General features: G+C 39.7%; 3 protein-coding genes across 4 annotated transcripts; all 3 read right to left on the reverse strand.

Annotated features, from left to right (window-relative positions):
- Positions 1-320: 320 nt before the first annotated feature.
- On the reverse strand, positions 321-12,608 carry LOC111237852 (glycogenin-1-like). 2 transcript variants are annotated; one of them, XM_022767137.1, is made up of 8 exons: positions 12,502-12,608; positions 10,274-10,409; positions 9,983-10,157; positions 9,691-9,853; positions 3,545-3,671; positions 2,196-2,412; positions 1,536-1,589; positions 321-1,283 (listed from the first exon to the last, which is right to left on the reverse strand). In XM_022767137.1, exons 1-8 carry the CDS (start codon positions 12,506-12,508, stop codon positions 1,122-1,124), a joined length of 1,041 nt encoding a protein of 346 aa, XP_022622858.1. In that variant the 5' UTR covers positions 12,509-12,608; the 3' UTR covers positions 321-1,121. The 2 variants fall into 2 exon arrangements, with proteins under 2 accessions (XP_022622858.1, XP_022622859.1); XM_022767138.1 differs by lacking the exon at positions 1,536-1,589 and having other exon boundaries at positions 12,502-12,604.
- A 1,433-nt stretch (positions 12,609-14,041) lies between these two features.
- Positions 14,042-18,874, reverse strand: cpb1 (carboxypeptidase B1). The gene is made up of 11 exons (XM_022767226.1): positions 18,767-18,874; positions 18,048-18,123; positions 17,591-17,715; positions 17,369-17,465; positions 17,162-17,263; positions 16,959-17,063; positions 16,751-16,861; positions 16,535-16,625; positions 15,985-16,187; positions 14,686-14,770; positions 14,042-14,410 (listed from the first exon to the last, which is right to left on the reverse strand). The coding sequence occupies exons 1-11, from the start codon at positions 18,829-18,831 to the stop codon at positions 14,223-14,225; spliced, it is 1,248 nt and encodes a 415-aa protein (XP_022622947.1). The 5' UTR covers positions 18,832-18,874; the 3' UTR covers positions 14,042-14,222.
- A 310-nt stretch (positions 18,875-19,184) lies between these two features.
- On the reverse strand, positions 19,185-25,800 carry agtr1 (angiotensin II receptor type 1). The gene is made up of 2 exons (XM_022767170.1): positions 25,541-25,800; positions 19,185-21,257 (listed from the first exon to the last, which is right to left on the reverse strand). The coding sequence occupies exon 2, from the start codon at positions 21,149-21,151 to the stop codon at positions 20,063-20,065; it is 1,089 nt and encodes a 362-aa protein (XP_022622891.1). The 5' UTR covers positions 21,152-21,257; positions 25,541-25,800; the 3' UTR covers positions 19,185-20,062.
- Positions 25,801-26,121: the final 321 nt, after the last annotated feature.

A 26,121-nucleotide genomic window follows, 5' to 3' on the forward strand; every position in this document is an offset into this window, starting at 1 on the left:
AAATACTGGTAACATTAGTCAGTTTAATGGGTATTTCCCACCTGACCAAACTCACTGATTCTACTCTATGATTCTATTCTACTGTTTCTCATCTTGGGAGAGACGCTGTCCCGGTGTCAACTGTAACATCTGCAACCGAAGGGCTTGGCTGGGTACATGATTGTGCTTTATTCAATATAGTGAAGGGACTGGAAGAGTATGCCTGCTAAATGCAGTAAACATATGCTTCCAAATCATTAAAACCTGCATACTGCATACTATTGGTATTGGTTCCCAAAAAACAAACAAACAAAAAAAAAAAAAACACTTGAGCAAATCCACAACTTTTCATGTTTTTAATGTTTCCAGATGAAAGATTTTGTAGTACAGCCAACATCCTGGTCAAGTAAAATGCAAGAAAGTTAAAAACCTAATCACATATTGAAAAGCTGCTAGCCAGGAACAGATAAGATGATGGCAGTGGAGAGAGCAAGACACTAAGGCACTGAGGATCTATATGTATGGCAACTAAATGACCGTCTATGGCATTTAGAGGTGCTGTAAACATGTTTTATATTTATGTTAAACAGTGGCTGTTCAGCTCAAAAGCAAGAGAAATAAACTTCAGAGAAAAGAAAATATTAATGCTCAGAAGATTGCTAGATGACTGTATCGTAAAAAAAAAAGAAGGAAAAATTAAGAATGTACATATAAGTGACTCCAATGCTTAGTAACAGTTACATAAGGCCCAGTTCAAATCTTGTTACCATCACCTTTTTCAAAAAGAGCACTAAGAAGAAAAAATGCTAAGTTTTAATCCATGTAACTCCAAAAAGTGAATTCGTGTTATAATAAATTTTTCCTGACTTTCCTCTCAGTGGAGCAGAACAGATACCTGTGGTACACTGGATAATGACAGTCTTGCACAGACAATTAAAGCCAATGATAAAATTTAACTCTTAATTTCCCCATTTAAATGGCTCTGTCTTTGGAGTGTGGAGAGGGAATTGCTGGTGGAGGGAGAGACTCAACTCATTTCTAGTTGAGAAACAGGAAGGAAAAATGCGACCTGTTTCTTGAAAGACCTGTCGTGAGTTTGTTAAACTGCAAGTGCTCTGTTGATATTCCACTTCATTCCTTCTTTATTTGAGAAAGGTATCAAGCTTTTTCTTGATATTGTCAAATGAGTCCATTCCCATGTAGTCTGCCTGACCTTGCTCCCATTTCTCTTTCCGTTGTTCTGAGGACAGCTGGGGTTCGGGTACTTGTTCATGTGAAGAGAAGCTTTCAACCTGCGCAACAACCTGAAATTAAAACACAACAGTGAAACATGGAAGGAAAATAGAAAATGACAGATTGCAGAGAACACATCCGTTGCGCTCATTGCTTTTTGATGCACTGAACTCGCCATACGTAGCCTTTCCAAATTAATAGCCGAAGGCAAACACACGCTGAAGCTTTTGATTTTAGAAGAAGGGTAGCGATAGCATTAAACCAGGTGCCAACAGATTGCTACTGACTGCTGAGCTATGAAAAACAAATCATTTTCTCCATACCTGTTCACTCTCAAAAGTGACCACTGTGTGAGTGACCTTTTCACTATGCTGGAACTTTTTGAGATAAACGGGAAGACAGGAAATAGGTATATCATCCAGAATCAGAGCAAAATTAAATAAAACAAAAAAAAAAAAAAAAAAAAAAAAAAAAAAAAAAAAAAAAAAAAAAAAAAAAAAAAAAGGTAAATGAAGGTGAAAGAAAAAAATAACACAGAAGTGACAGCAAAATACATGTGCTTACATAAATACAGAACAACCAATTTTCAAAACATATTTTCTATTGCAATCCTCACAATCCACACATCCTTTAGTTTTTTATACAGCTGGACAACCAGGAAACCTTGATGAGTGTGTCGATGGTCAAAATTGTGAGCTGTAAAAAAAATTGGTTATGATACACTTTTGGCATTGACTTGTATACTTGAGTATGAATTCGACAACATATTTAAGATACGGTGAAGTAATCCTATTATTTATTCCAATCTAGCCATGTAAATGCATCATCATAAAGTGATGGCAATTTGCTGTCAAATCCAGCAAAAAATACACAATTTGTTTTAAACATTTCTAATCTCCAACGCTTATTTTCAGTTTGAATAAACTATCATTTATCAGTGTAAATGCAGGGCTACAGGTCCAATAAAGCATGTGTTCAGTTACCTCCACACATCCGGAGTGAAACGGCTGGTCTCCATATTGCTCATGCAGCATGGGCACCACAGCGCTGGAGTACAAGGTCCACCAGTCCAGGAGGAAGTTGGGATGTGTAGTGGCCTCATGCACAGTCCCTGTGATCTGTTTGGCTTTGGGGTCAAATGTGTAACTCCATGGCTTGGTCTTCCCTAGGAAATGGACCACCTTAGCATTGCCACCATATCTGAAATGAGTAATACAGTAAATGAGGATTAGGATGTAGACACCTAAATGTTTTAATTATAGAAGTTTCATTATGGTTCATTTTAGCAAATTAAGTTTTTATGAACTATTTGGATAAAAAGTCATTGTGCTAACAAACTATAATTAGGAGACAGTCACTACTTTGAGTTGTGAATTTTTCTGAAACCTCTATTGTGTATTGAATTGGCAATATTAAAAACAACATTTGCAACAGGACATTGGTGTCTAAATGTTGCTGATGAGAAGAGGTACAATGAAGAAGATGTACAATGGCCAGGTTTATGAAACATTGCAATTCTGAATAGCTTTGAAAACATTAGTGCTGGAAAACTGGCTTAATACAGATAACATAAAATATATACACATACAAGTCATTTTGTGACACTTATATCAGAACATGTCTGAGGGTAGACTTCATGTTGTTGTTAGTGTGGTACTGGACTGCATTATATTAAATAGAGTCTATTAGGAAATCCCCCTCAGATAATGGCCAACTGCACGTGTACATAAATAAAGCTGAATCTGGGCCTGTGGGGTTTGTTTTGTTGTGTTTGCCAGACTTCTAAGCCCTATTGCTGACAACTACCAACAACTAAATACATGTTTATCACCCATGTCATTCTGATTGGTTGCCAGGAAATGTCAAACCTAAAAGCTTGTTGATGAGGTTTGTTTCTGTGGAGAGAGGTTTATACACAGAGGTGGTGGGGGGGGTTAAGAGGCAGTGCACAATGACCAGTCCTAGAGGCGAACATAAAAGGTCTTTAAATAAACTGCTCTATTTCAGGATTTGGTATCAGCTGTTGGGAGCTCAGGGTGGATATCCAACCCAGAGGCCTGCTGCGAAGCGCTCGGGCAGAGTCGCTGGAATCTTACTGCTCATCTCGCTCGTAACCTAATGTCATGTCACGATGTGACTACACATTCATGTGATCGAGTATCTCCTTACATCTTGGCTTTGCATCCCATACACAAGATTTCAGTAACACTGACAGACTCTAGTGCTGTAGTATAAACCAACTTTCTTGTGGAACACCAAAATGAAATGTTCACAGCCCTGACTACTGTGCGAGTGTTTTTCAGGAACATGACCTTGGCAAACAGACACTTACTGTTTGAATGCTGGAAGGTAAGTGTAGATGGCTATGCTGCTGAGGTTGTAGATGAAGGGAAGGTGTTTTGATATGTCAGCTGTTGCCCAGTTGCTGAAGAAGCCATTCAAAACACCTTGGTCTCCTCCTGCAACAGAGATTGTGGGGGGAAAAAAAAACAAAAACATATGTTTATAATGGTTTAGTAATCTGGGGGAAAAGTATATCTGATTCAGACAGTATATTAACATACTGTGCTTATCAGGAATAATTTGTACAAATCTGATGTTTCAGAAAAATCAATCATTTATCTGAAAGCAATAAAATCGGATAATCTTTCACAACTTCTGCAAAGCCTTTTGATCACAAATTGCACATTAGCTTTGATTTCCTTCATAAATACTTAATAGATTAAATTAGATATAGGACAGCAGCTTAAGCTTGTACTTGTGCAGGACTCCAGTGAAGCTAGTAGTAGTACCTTCCTTTAAGATCTACATCTTAAAATTCACTCAACTCATTTTTCAGGAATGGAAAGCTTCAGGTAACTTAAGTGTCATCATAGAGTCAAATTAGACTGCAGAGATGCTTTTACCTCATTTATTTGCATTAGTAGTGTGGAAATGATGTGAGAACCTGCTATGGGGGTGTAAACAGCCAACTCAGCTTACGAATGCGTCTTACGAAATGCTTTGACAGGTTTAGCGGATGACTGGGTGGCTTCAGTGGAAGAGGAAAAGCTGAGTGAGAGTGCAGTAAAATGATCTGCACACCTGTGACAGCCAGATTAATTAAATCTTTCTACTTGCGTTGGTCGACATTGATCAACACACCACTAAGATCAGTCCTGACAAGCTGGGAGACACCCTACTCTCTACTGATACCAAAATATCAAATATCAGTGTGTTCTAGAAAGACCCAGTGGTATATACTCATCAATAACTAATCAACCACAATACTGGGGAATTATTCAACTGATATTTTACAAAGACAGATTTTCTTTCTCTGCTCAGTTCCAATTGAAAATCAGCTCAGCTACACTAGAAGCCTTTCAGGGGCTGCATTGTTCACTTACATCCTTCAAATTGTTGTCGCTTAATGGAGTTACATGATCAAATTCCTCAGTTGAACATATAAATGTAGTAAAAGTCTCTCGTGCAAGAGATACAGTAGAGTTGCAGATCAAATGCAAGACTATACATCATGTTGTCTTGTAACTTCTACATCAATGCAATACTGAAAAAGAGAAACAACTGAATTTTACAGGAAGTGAAAATAGTTTCAAAAGTTACTCCAATTATTCACTGAATGTGGACAGGCAAAGAAGCATTTAGAAGTGTGGGAAAGTGTGCAACCGTAATTTATCATTTATTTCACAAAACATGCGGGAAAATGAAGCACCCCCTAAGACTTAAAGCAGTATTATTAGATTTAGTTCTGCCTCTTAGGGACATGCTTTAAACAAAGAGTAGTGTTTCTGAGCTCCTTACAAATGTAAGTCCAATATTCATTCTGTTCACACAGGGGCTAGACTGCATACTATTTTCACATGCCAGACACTAACTTTGACTTTCTGTTGTTTTGTGCTGTGCAGGTAGCGTACAGTGAATATTAGAAGTTTCTGGCTGAAAACAGCTGCCTGCTGCATCTGGAAAACAACGCCGATGAGAGCGGCAAGGGTGAAACAAAACAGTAAGGTTGAAATTCCCAAACAATGTGCAGAGAATGCTAAAATGCTCTATACAGCTGAGGAAATATTGATTTGTGGAGCTTTAAAGCTCATCACTCAAAATTCAAGCCCTATGGAATGTTTTATTTTCACCTGATATTTCATATCAAGCATTTTATATTAACCCGTGTGTGGTTCAGCATGCATGTATAGAAACAATTTTTGACTGGCTTTTAAAAACCTTCACATATTTATTGTTTTATTGTAAATTTGCTGTACTCAATTTTTGGTACATGGTGTGTCAGTACCAAAAAAGTACTAATGAGTACCATGTGCTGGCATCAAATGTGTAGTCAGAATCATGTAACATATTCTTGGATCAAACAGTTTCTGATTTAAAATCATTATTTTATCAAAGTTCAGTTGCTTGTGTTTTGTCAACATTTACCATTTAATTAATTGCTTTCTTTTATTACATTTAAAAAAAGTTTGTTTATAATAAACATTTTTATATTTCTCAAATGAAGGTATCCCATCATTCTGCTATAAGTACTGAAACTCAGGTATTGTATCTGCACTAGTACAGAAAATTCTCAAACAAAACCCAGCCCTATTCATGACTAGTCAGCTTTAAATAATACAACTAGACACAAGCATTTAAAATGTTTTGTCTCTTTGTGCTGGTGATGTGAATTAACATTGCGCTCTGAATTAAAACTTGTTTTAAAGTTTGCATTAGAGTTGCCTCCAGTCCTAGACGCCCAATGAGGGCTGGACAGCCACTCGGCCTCGCTCAATTTGGCTAATTTAGAACTGGGGCAAGCCTGTCATGGTGGTGGATTATGTAAACACAGAACTCTGGACAGTTTGGGGTGCAGGAATACATTTGATGTCAAGTAGGTCAGTTATAATTAAAGTATACAACCAGATTAGAAGTGAACCTTTACAAAATCTTTTTTCCAGTGAACATCTCCTCTGTTACATCATCAAATCTGCAACTGACCAGACAGAGCGCTGAATTTTGAGGCCAAGCAAAACATTACAAAACCTAATTGACTATCCATGCTGAATTGCTACACACACTGGCCATATAGTAAGCCTCTGGACTGACACTGGCACAAAGTGAGATGTTGGCTGTTAATGGAACTTTCACATGTAGTTCCTAAAAAGCACAGGACTGTGCAGCCTGTAAAACTGCTGTAGTTAAAAAAAAAAAAAAAAAAAAAAACCAAAAAAAAAAAAAAAAAAAAAAAACACTCATAGCAGCTGTTTGTCCAAACCCACAACCTTCACTGGGGATTTCAAAACTTAATATGGAGTTGAGTATCTTCATTTTGAGGGGATGAGCAGAGCTCAGCAAGAATGTGCATCCAACTCTGCCAGTTTGTCTTGGCAGCAGACAACGCTGCAAGCACAGATGCAGAGCTAGAGCCTCTGGGCTCAAACACAGAAAATATTTTCTTGTTGTCTTTCCCCAGCAATATTTCAGTATCATCCATGATAATCAGTGGGACAGAGAGGTGCACGTGTACATCATGTATTCCTTATAATAGAGCAGAACTGAAATGCTAAAGGTCAAAGCAGCTTCAACTCACGCCCCAGTACACATGAAAAGACCATCCACATCTATAAATAAGACAGCTTTACTCATTAGCATACCATCAGGCATACAGACACTGGCATCCAATTGGAATATTGGATATAAGAATAATAAAATTGTGCTGAATATTGCATGAATTTTACTGACAAAGAACAGTCTTTCCTGGAAAAATTAAGACAATAATGTCCTTTGTCTGGGGTTGTGACTGTGATGGAAAAAATTCCTGCCAACAAACACTTGTGGCAGACGGAATGAGTCGGTACTTGAAAGCGTTGGCCACTGTTAAACAAACTAATTGGTTTTTCTGATGTACTTTCCCTGCTGGAATCTCTTTCACAGTATCACAAGGGAAAACATTGTGTCATGTAATGTTAAAAAGGTTCACTGCTACTAAAGGACCAAGGACAAGCCCTGGCTTTTCCAAAGTTCACTACCAGTTACCAACAGCACTACCAATACTACTACCACCAGTACTTTCAACCAGTTTTGTTGATTCTAAAACTGTTTCCTTTTTTGTGTGATTTCTGAGGTCATAATTAAAGACTGATTTTGGCTTATCAAAAGATATGTAATGTGTGATGCATGTAGGTCATTCATGACTTTGAAAAAAACAGTATTACTTGCATTAAAATAGCATTATTCAGGACTTTCAACCACAGCTCATGACTGTCATTACTGATTGGATATATCTCAGTTGTCATGGAGGTGTCATCATGTGACCCAACTGTAGTCATGTGGTAACAGATGGATCATATATGGTCCTGGGTCAGGTGAGACAACAACAAAGACAACTCCATTTGCAGATGAAGACCATGACATCTGGTTGAAAACTTAAAAAAGCTAGCAAGTATAGTTTGAGTAAAGTTGATTTTGTCAAAACACAGATATATCAGTGATGTTGTTCTATAAGTAACAATAAGTCATAGTATAGAAATACCAAAGATATGTCTGAAGTACTTTAGTAACTGTGTCTCCATTACATAGTTTGTCCACCAAGAGAGGCACTGGTCAAGTTTATTTCAGTAGCTGTAAAATGTCCAAATCAGTGCACATAATATCTTGGTTACAATTATTTACCAAACCCTAACCAAATCCCAACCAAAGCAATCCCTTTCAAATAAGTTTCTTTATATTACTATTATCATCATTATTATTGTTATTATTATTATTAACATTATATTAAATTACATTTAAAAAACTAGATTCAACCGATATACTAGATATCTATTTTTTAAAATTTTATTACTGATATTGATATCAGTATAAAAACAAGCTAATATTGGTTGGGTTCTAATTTTTCTGCAGGCAATTATAAGAGCTTCTATATACTGCAGCTCTAAAATAAAGCTTGAAAGAACCAGGACCCCTATTAAAACATGCATTATCCATGAAAATGTATAATAATTACTGTATGTGAGAGTTATCAAGTCCCAGATTCAGGTTTTACATTTGCTTACGGTAAAAGCTGCTAGCTGAATGCTAGCTCAACATTGCATTGTACAAGAGCTATCTTCTAAGCTATCTCAAAAACTATGTGAAGCTCAACTGAGGTGATGTAATTGTATACTTGAGCAGGTTCAAGTGTTTAAAAGGATATTAATAAAGCTTAACATGAATGAATGCTGTGTCATGGTAAAATGTTTACTGGATACCTTTGGAATGCCATTTTTTTTTTTTTTTTTTTTAAAAAGCAAGGGCTGATTCAAGTGTTAGGATTTCAGCTTTTTTATGTAATGGTCATAAAACAGCTCTAACTTTTTTCTGGGGGGGCAAAGGTGGTAAACCTGAAGTATATGAGACTACATCCCCTACAAATGTAGACCAATGGTCTTTTCAGCCTCTGGTTTGAGAAGAGCTGCTCAGTAAACCTGATATGGAGCCAAAACGACAACCACAATTCAGTTACAGTACAGTGTGCCCCATGGAGAAGAGTTGCTGAATGTCAACCGGTGCTCTGTGCAAAATAGGGCCTCTCAAATTTAACCTTCACCCCACCCCAGCGAGCCCCTGAGAATAACTCAGCAGAGTTAGACTCTCTGTGACAGGAGGGCCTTGTGTCCGGGCACAGGGCTCGATAAAGGCCTTACTTAGAGCAAAAGATAAACAAGCTCAGTTTAACATCACGTTACCAGGAATTTAATGTTAGTCAAAGCTGGTCAAAGCCTGAATGTTTGTATATGACTGAAAAAAGACTATTGACATCAAAACTCAACTAAGTGGTAAACCAGAAATTCTTGACATACTCAATTCTGTCTTGTGATGCATTTGGCAATGACGTGTGAAAAGTGTATTTTGAGGTGAACTTGTAAAAGACACCAATAAATTTTATCTAATACCAACATGTATAAATAAGTTCAAAGGATAACTAATAATAAGTATGTTGCAAGCCATCTTAGCTTAGTATGAAGACTTCAGTTGGGGTGGTGGGATCAACCGAACAGCACCCCTAAAACTCATTAATAAACATGTGACATCTTGTCTCCTTTGTACAAAAACAACAAGTTTTGGTTTTACTGAAGGCTGCAAGTATTAATCTTCTTCACTAACAAAAGCAAATAATTGAGTTTCCAAAAATGTCAAACTATTTCTTTAAATAAATATGCTATATTACTATAATGAGTAGTCTAAATCTATGGTTTAGTCTTTAGCCCTACAAATCTAGTGTTTTATCCAACTAGCAATCCAAAACCCTAAAAAAGGTACTTAACTTAAAAATGCAATAAAATAAAATAGAAAAGCAAGCAATCTCACAGTTGAGAAGTTGAGATACATAATGTTCAACATTCTGCTTTGTAAATTACAACTAATAGCACAAACATTTCAGCACAAAACAAGAGAACATACACACAAAAAATGCTGTTAACATGAAAAAGGATAAGTATGTTCCTCCTGGCTTACCATCAAAGCTGCCGTGTTCTGTACAATACTGAAGCAGTTTGTCATAGGTCTCCATAGAAGGATGAAAAACAAACACACCAGAGTTGAAGCAGTCGGGCCACCCAGGGTCAGGAGCAGCTGACAATTCTTCTCTGTCAAATAGTTCATCTATATTTGAAAGAACCTAGGATGCAGACAAACAAATACAGGCAGACACTCATTTTCACATGCCTATGGTTAGAGTGCAACAATAAAAAAAAGGTAAAGCATCTTGAAGTTCTCCTTCTAATGAAAAATGCTCAGTTGGTCTCACCAGTGTGTCTGCGTCCATGAAAACACATTTAGAGTAATGTGTGAGGGTCCAGCAGTGGAGTTTGGTGAAGGTGCAGCCCAGATCAGGCCTCTTCATCATGGCCAGGTGAGCTGTGTCGCCACTGTCCAGCACATCCACCTCCCTCACCTCATCATAGATCCTCTTCAGCACGGACCTAATGATTCACAATACTAGGAAATGAATCACCATCAACCATCCAGCTGGAAAACAAGACATGACAGCTACCAGTGTGATTCAGAAATGTTCAAAAATGCCACTTAGGTATCTTACTGGCAAGGCTCTGACACTTGTGGACCAATGAGTACCACCAGCTTCTTGGATGTATTGTGGTTGCGCAGGGACTTGCCCAAAACCATGGCTCCCCGAGCATAGTTGTCATTGGTAGCCAACGTCACAAAAGCCTGGTCTGTAAAGGAAAGTAACAGGATTAAAATTTAGCCACTTCAAGGATAAATCTAACCTTGTAATGAGGTAACACAATATACTTTTTTGTTGCTTGTTTGCTGCTCATCTGGCTTACTTCTTTACTACAGCTGTTTGCATACTTATATCTATGCATACTATATTATTTAAAGTAGGTATTTGATAGAGGACCTTGCCCATCTTAGAAGTGTGTCCTGTTTAAAGATGGTCTACCTTGTCTACAACTCTTGCTTATATTGTGAATCATCTAATTTCTTTTTCTTTATTTAGGATTTGTTTTGTCTTCTACTTTACTTGGTAAAATCATACATTTTGTCAAATACTTCAACAAACTCCAGAAAACAGGTTTTAGTGAAAAAGTACAATATCTATGTCCAATAATGCCAGTAGCACAGTAAGTGCAAAGCTGCAAGCTCCAGTTGAGATAAAGCACAATGGGGATATATCTGGAGTTAGACAAGTAGCCATTGTTATTTGACTGACTGACACAGAAACATTAAGTTTGACATTGATGTTTCAAATAGTTTCAGTTAGATAGTATTTCTGTCTTTTAACTATATTTCTATCTGCGCTGCAAATGTCTTGTCATGGTGCCACAGCTTTCACATTTGGTCAGTTATTTGCAGTATTAAGAATCATAACAGCAAAAGCTTTTTTTCCCCCTTTAGGCAACAGTAGAAGCAGTTCTGGATGGTTCCTTTAAAGTCAAACAACTTAAAACATCAGGCAACTTAGTGTTTCAATCAATCCATAAGCTTAAAGACAACTGTCACTTTAATTGCTTAAAAACCCTGTATTCCCACAATCCATATGGCCTGGCCTCATTAGATTTCTCACTTGTTTCGAGAACAATAAGAGTTTAGTGCTGTGTACCAGATTTAATGTCTCATTAAGGTGAATTTTATTTGCAGTGTGGTGCCTACTCTGTACCACCACCTCTCATGGCAGGGAGGAAAATGTGTCAGCTACCTGCCAAGTCATGTCTCTGAACAATGACTTGCCTGTGAGAGAACATATAAATTGAGATGATGAAATCAGCATGGCAACTGGGGAGGCTGTGTGACGGTAGGACATGGGCCAACATGAATCCCACATGGATATATCAACACCTTGGCACTGTACCACCAATAATTGGAAAAGAAAGAACAAAAAGTACTTAGTGCAGTGTTAACCATCAGAGCTGCCAGGAAAATTTGTCCTGTTTCACTGCTTCTACACAGCGCCACACCTACTTTCCCTCACACCCCCTTTTTCAATTGGTACAACCAGTGCTGTAGTATTTATGCAAGTAGCCTAGCATGAAACACAAAAGTAACAATAAAAAAAAAAAAAAAAAAAAAAAAAAAAAAAAAAAAAAAAAGCAATTAATTCAACCAAAGCCCAGGCTCAGTGACAGTACAGGGTGAATCCCCTTCCATTTTGACTAGAGGGACAATCCCCAGTAAGATTATACTGCAAGTGAGAGTTGCGTTATGGAGAATGATGACATACAGAAGCACAGTGGTTCTCAAACTAAGGTCTTGGGACCTGAAAGGAGTTCAAAAAATATATCAAAGAATGATTTAATCTTGTTTTTATTTCATTCATTACAAATTGTCACCAGAGGATTATATACTGCTTTACACTAGTTAAATTTTAATACATTTAACAACTAGACATGGTTCAACTAAGTATTCTACCACAATTGGAGTGGACCACAAAGTTATCATTTATATCTGTCAATCACGTTTCAGACATGGCTGACAGCTTCACGCTATGAAGCTAGCTGGTAACAAAGATAGACAGCAAAACAAAGGTGGAGACTGTGTACTTGTACATAGCATGCTTTGGAAAACTCTCTGCTCACCCAAGGAGGCTGTACAAACATTATTGCCCAACAGGGAGACAGAGTCGGGCAAGCAACTATACCCACAGACAGACCATGTTCAAATTATTAGCTACATTTACTACTGCCAAAGTCCGCTATACTTTTAAAACTTTTCAGACAACACGTTTTAGCACGCGGGTACTTTCTCAGTGAAAACAACTGCGCAGTATCGAGGTTTGAAATGTTAAAATGTGAAATTGTTACATACCAGCCATGACTGAAGAAGAAGTCGAAGCTACTTTGTAGCCTGGACTTGAAGACACTGCAGCTTTACGTGGAGCAAAGGACTGACGGAATATACAGAGGTGGATTTATACCAGTATGACAGCAGGCAGACGCAGCGTCATGTGACGGTCTCCACACACCCACCTGCTCCCAACATGAGCCCCCACACCCCCAGCAGTTCAGGGAGTTCAACTATTCACAAATTTACAAATATACATTGTAAATGTAAAGGCAAAAGTAGCATTTGATATCGCTCAACATACTTTTTGTAGTTGTTTTGTAAAGTTACATGGTGATTTCATGTGGTCTCTAGGGAGAAAATTAAAATCTTATCTTAAGTCAGACATAGTTTTACATTCCCAGGACATCATTGTGCAGCCTTGACCTTTCAAACAACTTCCATGTAGCTCCCCTGCCTGGTGTCATCTTTACACATGATGACAATGTAGAGATGACGATGATGCTGTAATGAGGTGCTGACATCAGGAACAACATGTTCCATAATGTATATTTGGCATTTTGTCGCCATCTTGTGGAATAAATAATCTACAGCAGGACAGTGACAGGACAAACAGAGGTAGTTGTGGAGGCCACTGGTCCTACTGTGTTACACAACAGTGCATTATTTTTAGTGGTCTCAGTAGAGCTCTTGTATAAATTCTCAGATCAAGTAGTGTGGTAGTATTATACAAGATGGGTCCCATACTGAGGGAAAGGGATAAACTGTAGCCTTCAGCAGTTTTTATATTTAAATTTTTTCAGGGTCTTTAAGTGCACCCAAAATGGGTATTTGTAACATTCCTTACAAACATTCATACCGTAATGATTTTTAAAGAAAATGTAAGCACTGCTTGACCACGTATCATGAAAAATTTTAAATCTCTTGTCAGATTTTAATTCCTTTAAAAAAGCAGTCGGTGAAGTTTACCTTTCTACCCTCTGCTTCACAAATGTGTGCCAGTGCAGTTAGATTCCCTGCTGCTCTTTGGCTCCTTTATTTTCTCCACTCAGGCAGATGCTTGGTAGAGTGGATACACTGCCAATGAGTAGTCTGTGGTTGTCACGTACTGTGCTGCTGTACTAAAATCCTTAAAAACTGATACCCCCGCCCGCCCACCCTCCACCACTGGAACAGTGCCAGCTGAACAAAAGGGATCACCAGGGTTCAAAGGAGCTGGTATAGTAAATTGGTGGATCCTTTTGTTCCTTGAAGCATTGTCTTGTTTAAGTACATGGACACTGAATTGTTCAGGGCAACACACTGCATGGTTAAATTTCAGTGTCTCATTGTGCTTTCTTGGAACATGAAAGATTTTTTAAAAGTACATTATTCTCATAACTTACAAGAAATAATAATTTACAGCAGCCATGTTTTCTGGCCTAGTAGTGATGGGGTGTAAATTGTTAGCATTATTTTATTCACTATAAATCACAGTTTTTTCGTATATTTTCATACAAATGACAAAGGCTCAGTCCATCAGACTCTATGTTATCATATAGATATAAAAAATTGATTCAGCATGTGGGGATGGATCATTGATTTTATTGTTTGCACTCATCTTGACATTCTGTCAAGCACAGCGAGGAAACATGGCGGGTGGTGTCCGTATCCATGGATACGGACTGGAGATGGCTGAGAGGTTGGAGGGGCTGGGGGCTGGTACAGAGGAGCTGAGTTGGCAGGGGTCCTGGCAGTTCCGCTCGTTAATAGAGGTTCTTCTGCACATAGGCGGCGATGTACTTGACGGCCAGCATGGTCTCCTCACATGTGGGCTTGATCTGAGACTCAGGCAGCAGGAAGCCATAACGACCAGTGTCACGCAACTCGAAGGTGTAGGAATATTTCACTCCCAGGTCGTAGGCCCAGTCGTCAGAGCCTCCAGCAGCGGGGTCTGAGGGCAAATAAGTAGAGGGGGATTATTCAGAGTGGGATATGCTGATGACCTGGGACAGTCTGGATGTGTTTTCATACAAATACTGCTTTTGGGGGCCAAAAAAATCCTTTGTTTGCAAGGAATAGCCTTGGCTCCCGATAAGTCATTTATTTTTGTTGCCTCTAGAGGCAACAAAGGGTTTGTGTATCACAAACACATCAGAATGCATAATAGTAGAGGCGAAAATAGACTATCAAGCCTCCTCTCAATACACTATTTCCCCATGTACTTACAGATGGTTGCAGCACCAGGTCCGCTGGTGTAGCGGGTGCCATACAGACTACGCAGAGCAGCAGAAGCTCCCTCAGCAACCTTCAGCTACAATACAGAAAGGAAACAAAAAACAGATGTGTTAAAAAAAAAACATCAGTAGTTTGCTGACTTTGATAAATCTGAACCTGTTATACTCCTGAATCTACAACTTCTGACAGCATCAGAAAACATGTCTGTTACACAGCAAGATCTAAAGTTAGATACCATTAGCCACTATACTTGGTCATACCAGACCAAGTATACTTGTATTAGCAAAACACCTGAATGTAAAGAATTGAGTGACAGTAAAATGTATTGTTTATCAATTCAACTTCTGGTGTATAAGTGGAAGATTATGTTATTAATTCTTAAAAAAAAAGGGAAAAGATTGCCTGAAAAAAAGAACAATATCATACACAACCAAACAACTATTAAAATACAGCTGGTAGCAAGAATGGTAAATATATGTTTTTTTTCCCCAGAAGCATCCACCATCCATTTCTTCCAGTTCAAACAAAACATTTTTACTGATATTACATCACATAGTAATAAAGCTTCAGTGAGTTCCGGCAGGAAATGAAACCTCGAGAGAAATTCACAAGCAGGAAATGATATTTCTGGATGGACAGATGAGTTATGATGGATCCCCAGAGTTCTTTTGTTCTGTGAAGTGTCAGAAGAGCGCTTAAATTACAAGTGAATAATAGAGAGGCAGAGACATGTGATCTGCCTCAGTTAGTGTGAGAGCTGGAGCAGGGGTGTGAGTGTTAACTATGCAGCCCTCGGACACCCCAGTGAGAGGTAAAAGAGCCATGAGAATGATGCATATGAGGGAGTAAATGATTTGCAGCAGTTAAGTGTGTTCTTTAGATAAGAGACATAATGGGACTTGGTTGAATTCTTGCTTTTGGAAACACCTTCAGAGGTATTACATTAAGTTTATATTGTATTCATATTATATAATACCATATCTTTTGATTTGCTGATATTTTGTGAATTGAGATTTTACAGAGATTTCCAAATTCTTATAGTGAGGTCACTTTTACCTTTGATACGTCTCTGACATGTCTGGTGCAGTAAGTCTGTTGGTATTGTATTACGAATGAAAATATTTCCAGGAAGGCTGTATATAGTTGTGCACTACACTGATGCATGTGACACTGCCATGATGAACAATTCTATAATGACTATGACCGAGCAAGTATATTAGTTAACATAGTCACTATCTTTTTTCAGCTGTACGTACAATTCGTCATTTGTGGCAGATAATGAAGACTCACCAGCTCACTGTGGGTTGCGGCCAGCTCAAAGGTGTAGGAGTAGGGGAAGAGCAGCAGCTGAGAGTAGGAGTGGACGGTGATGTAGGCCTTGATGATGGACTTGTTCCTACGGATGAAGTTAGCAACATTCTTGACCTCGATCTCAGACTCAGGACTGTATCCACAGAAGGTGTCGCTGCAGGGGTTGCTGGAGGCTCCAGTGGCTGAAATTAAAATGAAAATAACATTGTGTTAAATTTTCTTTACTTCTTTAAATGCAGTATCTGATTGAGACCAAATATTTATAAAAGGAAGCATGTGTTATAAACCAGAGGGGTGGAGTTTCAAACATGCGTGAGTTTACCAGGATGGAAGGATTTAATGAAAGATGCTACCAATTTGCATTTTGGTAAATGTAGGATTCAAGCTTTTTGTGGAATGACTCATGTTGGGAACTAGAAGTCGCAGATTTTTAAACCTGTTTCTCACAAGCATCCCAACTTTATGGAAGTGCACTATTAATTCTCTGGAGTACCCCTGTAAGATATAGCTTTGTATATGTTTGACTTACTGCACCAGCCAGCGTTGAAGTTCCTGTTGGGATCAGTTCCAATGCAGCTGGAACCAGATTTCCTGGAGCGAGTTTTCCTCCACATCCTGTTCTAAAGTTCCCAAGTGGATAAAATACACATGTCAGGCATCCATTTAACAAATCAACAAATTCTTTAAGATAACAAAAATAAACAGAATGGTCTCTATTAGGTTTAGGCTTGAAATTGTAACATACGCTCTTGTGGGTGTAGTCGTAGCCATCAATGTTAAAGACAGGCAGGACAAAAACATCCATCTCGTTGAGCAGGCTGGTCATCTGAGAGTCCTGGCCATAGGTAGACAGAGCCTGCGGGAGATTGCAAAAATAAAAATAAGATCAGTGCTGTAATCTGTGGAAGTCTTTGTATAAATGCTTGCCATGCCTATCCAGGTATCCTCCTTACCTCCTTAACAAACCACTGGCAGAAAGCAGGAGAGATCCACTCTCTGGCGTGGATACCACAGTCCATGAAGATGGCGGGCTTTGTGGAGCTGGACCTCCTACCAAGCTGTGGTTGTTAAAGGTTATCATAAAAAAACATGTGTTAGATAGAACTGTATGAACTGTATGACTTACAAACTTATCATTATGTAAGTCCTGAAATACCTTGAGGACAGTCATGGGGCGTCCCTCGTAGGTGTTTCCAATGACCTGCTTACTGATCAGGCCATTGTTGGAGGAGGCAATAGAGGAGATCCAGGACTGGATCTGAAATCAAAAGAAGGACAAATAAGAAACAATAATAACAGTCCAATCAGGGTTGAGATTGTGACTAACACAACGTAATGATAACGTAATGTTTTTGCAGCATACCTTGTCCCAGCTATTGTACTTGGTATAGCTGTGGGCTCTGGGAGTGGGCCCCTGGGCCTGGGCTTCAACAGCAGTCTGCAGATCATCAATAAGGATCCTGCAGAGGGATTCATTTAAACAGTGTGTAACTCAAGAACAAAACCCAGGGTTTTATGTTGATGTTTTAATTTCATGCTTGTCAATTATATGTTTATATTTTGGGACCTTTGTCTTGTGACCTACACATGCTCCATGTCATTCTGCTGCAGGATGGTGTACACCATATCGAGGTACATGGCAGGCACGCGAATGTCCACATCAATGTCAATAGTCACCAGCTCAGGGCTCTCGGGTCTCCAGAAGTCGACCTGCAGATGGCAGCAAAGTCAAACACTTGAGCATATTGAAACGTGCAGATATGAAATCCCAAATGCAGCACTTCAGCCTCTTATTTGACAAGCTGAAAGAAATATGATATGTCAAAATACCAGATGATATATTTGATCGAAGCATTTGTGAAAGGAAACGGTGTGGTTAGAAATAATTTGCATATCTGGACATACACTGAGTAAATTAGCAGAGTGGCTCCAAAAAGTAGACCCAATTTAGCCTCTTCCACCATTAGCAAACCAGTGAAACCCCTGTAGTGAGCGAGGATAGCACTGTTAAGGTGGGGGCATGTGTGAAAGCAGATAGGTACCTCGATGTCCTTAGCCAGTTCCTTAATGAGGGTCACATGCTCATCAAGCACAGGCTTCAGACGGAAGACTTTCTCGCTAGTGAAAAAAAGAGAGGGATCATAAATACAGTACAATAGACACAAAATATGTGTTTCACATTACAGGACTGCCTCTTTACTACACAGTAAAAGAGTCACTGACATAAAGAAAATATATACGTATACATATTATATATAACTGTAAGCTTCTCACGTGCTGCCATGTTGCATTCGCTTGGTGGTATTTTTAAACATCAAACCTTTCGGCATCATTTTTACCTCCATAAACTATAAGAGGATGTCTCCCATAACTCTTTTATTTTCTAAATTCCAATTCTGAACTACCATAAATAAGTTGAAGGGTCTCTTTTAGCTTGCGTAGTTTAGTAATGTGCACAAATCACAAATTGACATTTACGTAGTTTAAATTGATGGGAGGTAACTAAATTGAACCAGAATGCTGTATACATGTACAGAAGAATACAGTAGTGATTTGGTTCACTCGTTAACATTGATCAAATACAGTTTTATGATGTATAGTGAGCAGGTGATGAGTCACATTATATCACTGTGCTTGCACCAGTCCATAGTGGAATACAAATTCATCATCAGCACTGCATATTTGATCTTTACAGCCACAGTGTTTCACAAAAGTGAGTGAAATGAATTATCTTTTGCTTTAACAAAGATTCAAAATTTACCCCTCAAAGCGAGTGGTGCCAGCCAGGGCAACAGCCACCAATCCAAAAAGCAGGAGGACCTTCATGTTGGCAGTGAGGCTGATCTTGCACCTGGACAGAATTTATATCCCCTGACCTGTCGGTCATTCGCCAATCCCCTTCTGTGATGCAGCAACATGTCATACATCCTCCCTATTTTTAGGTGCTACGTGGAGGAACAGAGCCCTACATGATGCATAGTCAATGATTAATAAATGCTACGAGTTGCTTGGGAAAACTTTGAACTAAAGTCATTTGATTCTGATTCCTCACAGTTACTTAATCTCAGATCAGCTGTTATTTCTGGATGTTTTGGTAACCAAAGACACATTTTCCTGATGATTTATAACACACAAGATCAACAACAACAACAAAAAAAAATCAACTTTGGACAGTAGATTTTTCATTTTATTCATATTTTCATATATTCACAAACTGTACACTTAGAGAGTAGAAAAAAAAATCTATCAACATGTTTAAATACCACAAATACAACCACCATAGTTATTGACAATGATCACCCGACCAGGAGTGTTTGTGTAGTACTCTTATTTATACAGTGTGTTACTCCTCGACTTGGAAACATTTCAGCATTACAGTCTTATTATGCAAACACTTATTATACATTTTCACACAGAGCACATAATTCGACAATACTATTTAGATACTAGTCATGGTCAAATATGTTAATAACGGATAAATTTACATCATATTTTTGCTACACATATCCAATTATTCCATGTATAAATCTGCGGCAGAGCATGCATGAGTGACTTATTTATTAGCTTTGGCGTTTTTGCTGAACATTTGATAACTGTTCCAATTGGTGAAAGACCTGCTGAGCACACAGAATGGTTATCACTGGACGATATATTACTGCACTGTATCCCATCACTGTATTATGGCGACAAAATCCTGCACATACATGCATATCTTATATAAATAATAGAAAAAGCGATATGTAATCATGTATAGCCTTCTCTTGCAGGGAATCACCCCATTCATATAGCGGAACAGAAATTTTGCCAGCATGAATGTGACAAGCATGAGTGCTGTGTGATGGTTTACAAATAATTATTCTGCAGACTGTAGTAAATATCTCTTTGACTTACTCACAGAGGGACATGAATGTAACTTTGCAGCCATTCTCCATGAGTCAGTGCTTGGTAATACAGTTGGGGATTTTAAAAGCATGGAATGTCTCCATCCCCGGACTCTTAACCACAGACCAAAACAGTGGGGTGGGTGAACTTGTACCCTCTTTCTTTTTTTCTTTTTTCACTTAACGTCAGAAGAGGCCTTACTTTTGGATGTAAGACTCAGTGCCTCTGAGGCACGGAATGACAGGGCGCTCATCTTGGAGCTGATGCTCAGGTGAGGCCCAGTAGGTCCACCTGGCGAGCAGCGCAACAGCCGCAGTAAGTTTTTGCGGAAGTTGTTCCCCACAAAGCCGTACACGATAGGGTTAACACAGCTGTTGAAGTAGGCGATGCAGATGGTGAAGGGCATGGCGGTGTCAATGATTTCCAGGATGGCACAGTTCTCTACCTTTGTCAGCTGGGTGAGCACCTGCATGAAGTGAAACACCTGATGGGGCACCCAGCACAGGAAGAAGGCCAGGACAGCTGCTGCGAGCATACGCAGTACCTCGTCATCCCGGGAACGGGAGCTTTTCTGGATGTGTCTTGCCCCCAGCAGCGCCCGTCCGATGAGGCAGTAACAGGTGATGATGATGATGAAGGGCACCAGGAAGCCCAGCAAGCTCTTCATCAGGCTGATGGCTAGAAGGAGCTCACTCAACCTGGCATTTTTAATGTGCGGGTGCAGAATGCCACACACTGTATTATTAGAGTCTTTGATGTTGTGGACATCCCTGGTCAGTGCTGTGGGCACACTAAGCACAAAGGCAAAAAGCCAGATCACCACACAGGTGATACGTGCGTACACCACGGTGCGGAACCTGCGTGATCGCACTGGGTGCACAATGGCCAGGTATCGGTCAATGCTGAGTGCAGTGAGGAAGAAGATGCTGGTGTAGAGGTTAAAAATCACAAGCCCTGCACTGGCCTTGCACAGGAATCCACCAAAGGGCCAGTGATATCCTGTGGCGGTGAAGGTCGCCCACATGGGCAGAGTGATGAGGAAGGTGAGGTCAGATACAGCGAGATTGAGAACAAATATGTTGGCCACAGTCTTCAGCTTCATGTAGCAGTAGATGACAGCCACCACCATACTGTTTCCGACAATGCCGATGACAAAGTTACAGCCATAGACGATGGGTACCAGGGTGAAGATGAATTCGTGGCTTCCAGACATGCCGCATGTCAGAGCTATCCCGTCTGTTGCTCCTGTCGTTATATTCTGCATTTTCCCTTTTTAGTGCCAGATCCTGGTACTTTTAAACAGGGGGCCCTGTCAGCAGGGTGCGTCTGTGGTGACTGATACAGGCCTTGGGCGAGGGCCTCAGCGAGTCCTATAAAAGAAACACAACAAAAATGTCACAGGCAGTCTAGGGGGAGAGCAATCATTATACCACTGGCATGGCCCATAAACGCTAATCCACACGAGCACCCATGAAAGTGCTCACCCTACACCAGCTCATTAAAGACCTGCACATTAGAGCCATCCTGAAGCTTTATGTTATTTCTGTAAAATAAGAAGCCATGAAAAACAGATGTTGTATGTTATTCAATATTCCAAAAATGCACTTGAAACATCATTATTCAGACAATCTGCTCTTTGCCATCTTCTTTAAATCGTCTCTCGGCTAATGAATGGCAACAGTAAAACTGTACAGTGTTTATCAAATGGCCCGTCCATCTGGGTGGACTGTCAGCACCCGGAAGGAGAACATTTATGCCTTGTGTTATGACCTGTGTTAATGAAGACTGCATGGAAAAGTGTGATCTTGGATAACAACACCATTAAACACTGAGGTAGTGAGTGGAGCAGGGAGGAAAGAGAAAGAGGGGGTTGAGGCTCCAGTCACTGTAAAAGACATGTCACGTTTCAAACCCTTGGTGTGCAGAGATACATTGTACCCAGCATGAGAACTTCTAATCAGCACACACCTAAACAAACAGGACAGCAGGGATTCGGCTCTGTGGAAACTTTGCTCTGTGAGAAAATCAAACCTGCGTGCTGCGGAAAATTTGCCTCAGGGCTAGTTTTTGCTTCATTTGTATGAGCAGAATGTGAAATGGGAAAAAAAAAAAGAAATTTTCCCCTTTGTTTAGAGTCTTTATGTTTAATAGAACAGCTTAGTGAGCGTCTTTAGTGGGGCTGATGCAATAATATTAGCATAAGCCTCATGTATACTATTACTATAGCTGCAAAGATAGTTTCTGTTACTAATTACACGAAAATGACAATATGTTCGTGGTTACATAGAAATCAAAAAGATTGTAGGGGAAACATGCTTTGAATTTGCAGCTCAGAAATGGGTAAATAACATATATAGATTATACAGAACCATTGTATGTGCTGTTTTTTAGAATAGTAAATTTGTTATTTTGTATATTACTTTCTCTAAACAGAAATGGAAATCTTCGTATTACCAGTATTACTAAACTAAGCAGTCGTCTTCCCACAAGATGGCATCCTAGCTTCAAGATTTTACTCACAGCTGATAGAGTGCAGTGATATCATGATGGAAAACCTGTCAGTTAGTGCACATATATTTATTTAAAAAATACTAAAAAGTTGCCTTTTGCAGAAATCCAGTTGCAGCTGCTACTGTTACAGCTACTTTTTGAATGTACAAACCTTCCCTATCTGCATTCCTGCTGCCCTCTGGTTGGCATTAAGACAATCTAAGCTCCTCCAGTAAAACTATTTTATCTCCAAGTCTCCTTATTTTCCACCAGGTTTCAGTGGATGGATTCTTTGAAAAAACCCCTCAGTGCATTAAAGCAACAACCATATCGGTTGCAGATGTGTGGATAGTCGAGTGTGGAAGATGTGTGGGTGCCAAGGGCAACAGAATAATGAAATATCTCTGAGAGTTTCCTGCACAGGCCCAAAAGTAGTAGGTAGGGTAAAGTACCAATACAGATGTCGCTGCTTAGATTTGCTGTACATGTGTTTTCTTTCTTTAATGATTTTAACAGTGGGTGACTGCAATTTTAAACTACACTGAAAAGGGCAACAACACACATATCAGTTTCACAATTTGGGGATTTAAAAAAGTTTAAGAAAATCTCTTGATGCTAAGACGATTTCTGGTGACCACAAATGGAAATATAGTGGAAAATCCACACCGCATGCCCTTTACCATTAATGGAAGGCTTGGCATTTTATTTTTCCATGAGGGAGATTCTCAAGGCAACGGGACGTGTGGTGAGTGAATATAAACAAGGCTGGAAGTTATTGCCGCCTTTATATAAAAGTGAGCCCCATAATAAAGGTGAAGTGGCACAGGCAGAAGGTGACACGGAAGCAGGTGATTTAATGAGGCTGTGTCCATTGAGCTACAGCTCACAGTGAGATGGCACATTACTGAATGACAGCCATAAACCCTGGGTGACCACAAACAGGAAGGTAAACACCTACTTCACAAGGTCCATGAGCAAGCTGCATCCTCTCGATCAAGACAATGGACTGAGAGGCTCTGCATTGTTTGCAAACACATAGCCGCTTACAATGAATAAAATCAAGTTTAAGAGGAAGTTTGGGGATTTCTTTTGTTCCACAGAGCGGCGGCTGACTCCTAAATGAAACTGCAGTGACATTCCATTTCTAATCCTACTCCGGGGTATTTAAACACAGCCTCTTCCTGGGATCATAAGAATTCCTTAAAAAGCTAAACCTTGAAAAGTTACAATCACAGCCTGGGCCGAGCGAGTTGGGCTGACTTCGGATAGAAACGTGGTTCCCATCAACAGAGCTATCTGTGGCTGCCCTCGGCCTGAGCACCCGGCTGCTCTGACATGAGCACCACCATCTGGCTGCTCATAGAGAGAGCCACTAAAATGTCTGGTTGATGGAGTTAATGATTTATATCAGCCCATTATGAAGTGAGGTTCATCTTACTGGGAACACACCACCTCAGCCTCCCACCTCATGATCATCCACTCGTGTAGGCTTTTTCGGTAAACAGACTGTTCCGCAAACCACCGGTGCTTCCTGTTGTTGTAAACCCAACCTTTATCTTATCTTAATCTGAAAACTACATTAAAGCTCAATTTGTCACTATTACTCCTCGCAGAGTTATAATATGGCTGTCAAAACCGTAGTGCACCTCATCTGTAACCTCCTACAACTCACTTCCTCCTGTCTCAACTTACACGGAGTCACTTGAGCTGAAGAGTTTTTGAAGTAGGAAACTTAACCGACAGAAACCTCATTGAGTGCCGAAGAAACTCTTTAAGTGTAGTGGTGCCATGCAATTAAGCTGAAAAACGCGCCAAACTAACATATTTCTCATCTAAAATATGCACTTTTTACAAACACATGTTCAGAAAGAGAAAGAACTGAAGATTTTGATGAAGTGTGTGTGTGTCTACATGTGTGTGATTGAGAGTGAGGGTGACAGTGTCCATGACCTAAATGAAGACTTGTGCCTGCAGGAGAGGAGCTAATGGAAATATTGGCTTCAGAAACCATGTCTGCACGTTTCTGTTTACAAAACCGAGCTTTCATGTGACTTGCAAAATTAAACAGCACAAACTTCTGCCTTTAAAACCTTTCCCTCATTTTCTGTACTTTATTTTAGGAAATATGCCACCAGGACTTTGACTTGCAACAACATAACAGATTATGAACAATTTTCTGTTCAATTTATTTCCAGCGAGGAGTTTGTTAGATTATTTTGCCGTAGAACCTGAGATTACATTAAATAACATAAACATAAGAGGGGGAAATAAGCACCTATAAAGGTGAAACCCACACGTAACTCTTGGTGTCTGCAGCGGTTTCTTTCCTCTCTTCCTCAACATTTTCAATCTCCAGTACAAGCTGCCCCTCTCACTGACAAGGCTGAAAATTAAACGTTACCTTTTTTCTGTTTTTTTCTTGACTTATCCTCCTCTGTTATTCCACAACCACCCTGCCTTCTTTACCTTCACCCCTTTTTCCAGTGTGTCTCGCGGACTGAATTCCTCATAAGTGAGGATTTTCAAACAGCTCAAAGCTACTGTTTATCAGGAAGTGGATCCAATTTTCTAAATTGCTCATGGCAGGAATTGTTGGGTCTCTGTAAATAATATAATATAGAGCACGGTCTAGTCTAGACCTGCTCTATATGAAACATGCCATGTGATAATTTCTGTTGTGATTTGGCACTATATAAATCAAATTTGCCATGACTATAGGGATATGAGACCTGGTACGTCAGAGTAAACTTTAGCATAGACTCCATTCCTCTCGCTCCCCCCACTCGTATAGTTTCATAATGCAGTTTTGGATTCTTCCCATCCCCACTGCACAGCTACAGTAGTTGTTTTAAAGGCTCTGCACACACAGGACTTTCACATGAACAACTTGAACAAACAGCAACAACAGGTGGCACCTGTCAAATCTAACAATTAGGTTTAGTTCTTTGCATTCATTTCCTACACATGGGTCCCCGAGGTAATATCAGCGAATTTCAACAAAAGACTTGTGAGATAAATATTTACAGAAACTGAAGCTTTTTTTTTGTTTCAGCGTTGGAACATTAGATACATGTCTTCTAAACAGCCAAAACATTTTAGAATTTTTAGAAAGAAAAAGTTGGCAAAATCATATTCCTGAGCATGAGGTAATGTGTGCTCTTACCTGTGGTGCTGAACCAGGAGGCTGTTGATGCTTTCAGGGCAGGACAGTCAGAGAGACAGAGAGACCACCGCAGTGTGCCAGTGACTGCCTCTGATTTAACTTAACTGGTGGAGCGAGACGAGCAGGAATACCGTCTGACACGCAAACACACACACCCCCCACTACTCTCTCTCTCACACACGCGCGCGCACACACACACACACACTACAATAATGAATGAATTATGTTGGAGCCAGTCAGCTACGTATTGTAGCATCTCTCTCTTGGCCGACAGTCTGCGCGCACACACAAACAAACATGCACAAGCTCTTACACAATAGCACCTCTCCTCCTCCGCCCCCCCCCCCCCCCCCCCCCCCCCCCTTACTCCCAAAGCACCGTCTCTCCTCTCTCTCCCTTAATGTCTGCTTTTAATCACTCACTTTCTCTTTCATATGAAATCTATAGCTGCTTTTGACAGGTAAAACTGATTAAAGTGCCAAATCTAGGCCTGTTGCACAATCTTTTGAGGGCATTTAATTCAGCATTACAGTTTAATTAACCAGAGACACACACACACACACACACACTAGCACTTTGAT

This window comes from Seriola dumerili, unplaced genomic scaffold (genome assembly GCF_002260705.1).
Source record: "Seriola dumerili isolate Sdu_G_001 unplaced genomic scaffold, Sdu_1.0 BDQW01001124.1, whole genome shotgun sequence".
NCBI classification, from domain to species: domain Eukaryota; kingdom Metazoa; phylum Chordata; class Actinopteri; order Carangiformes; family Carangidae; genus Seriola; species Seriola dumerili.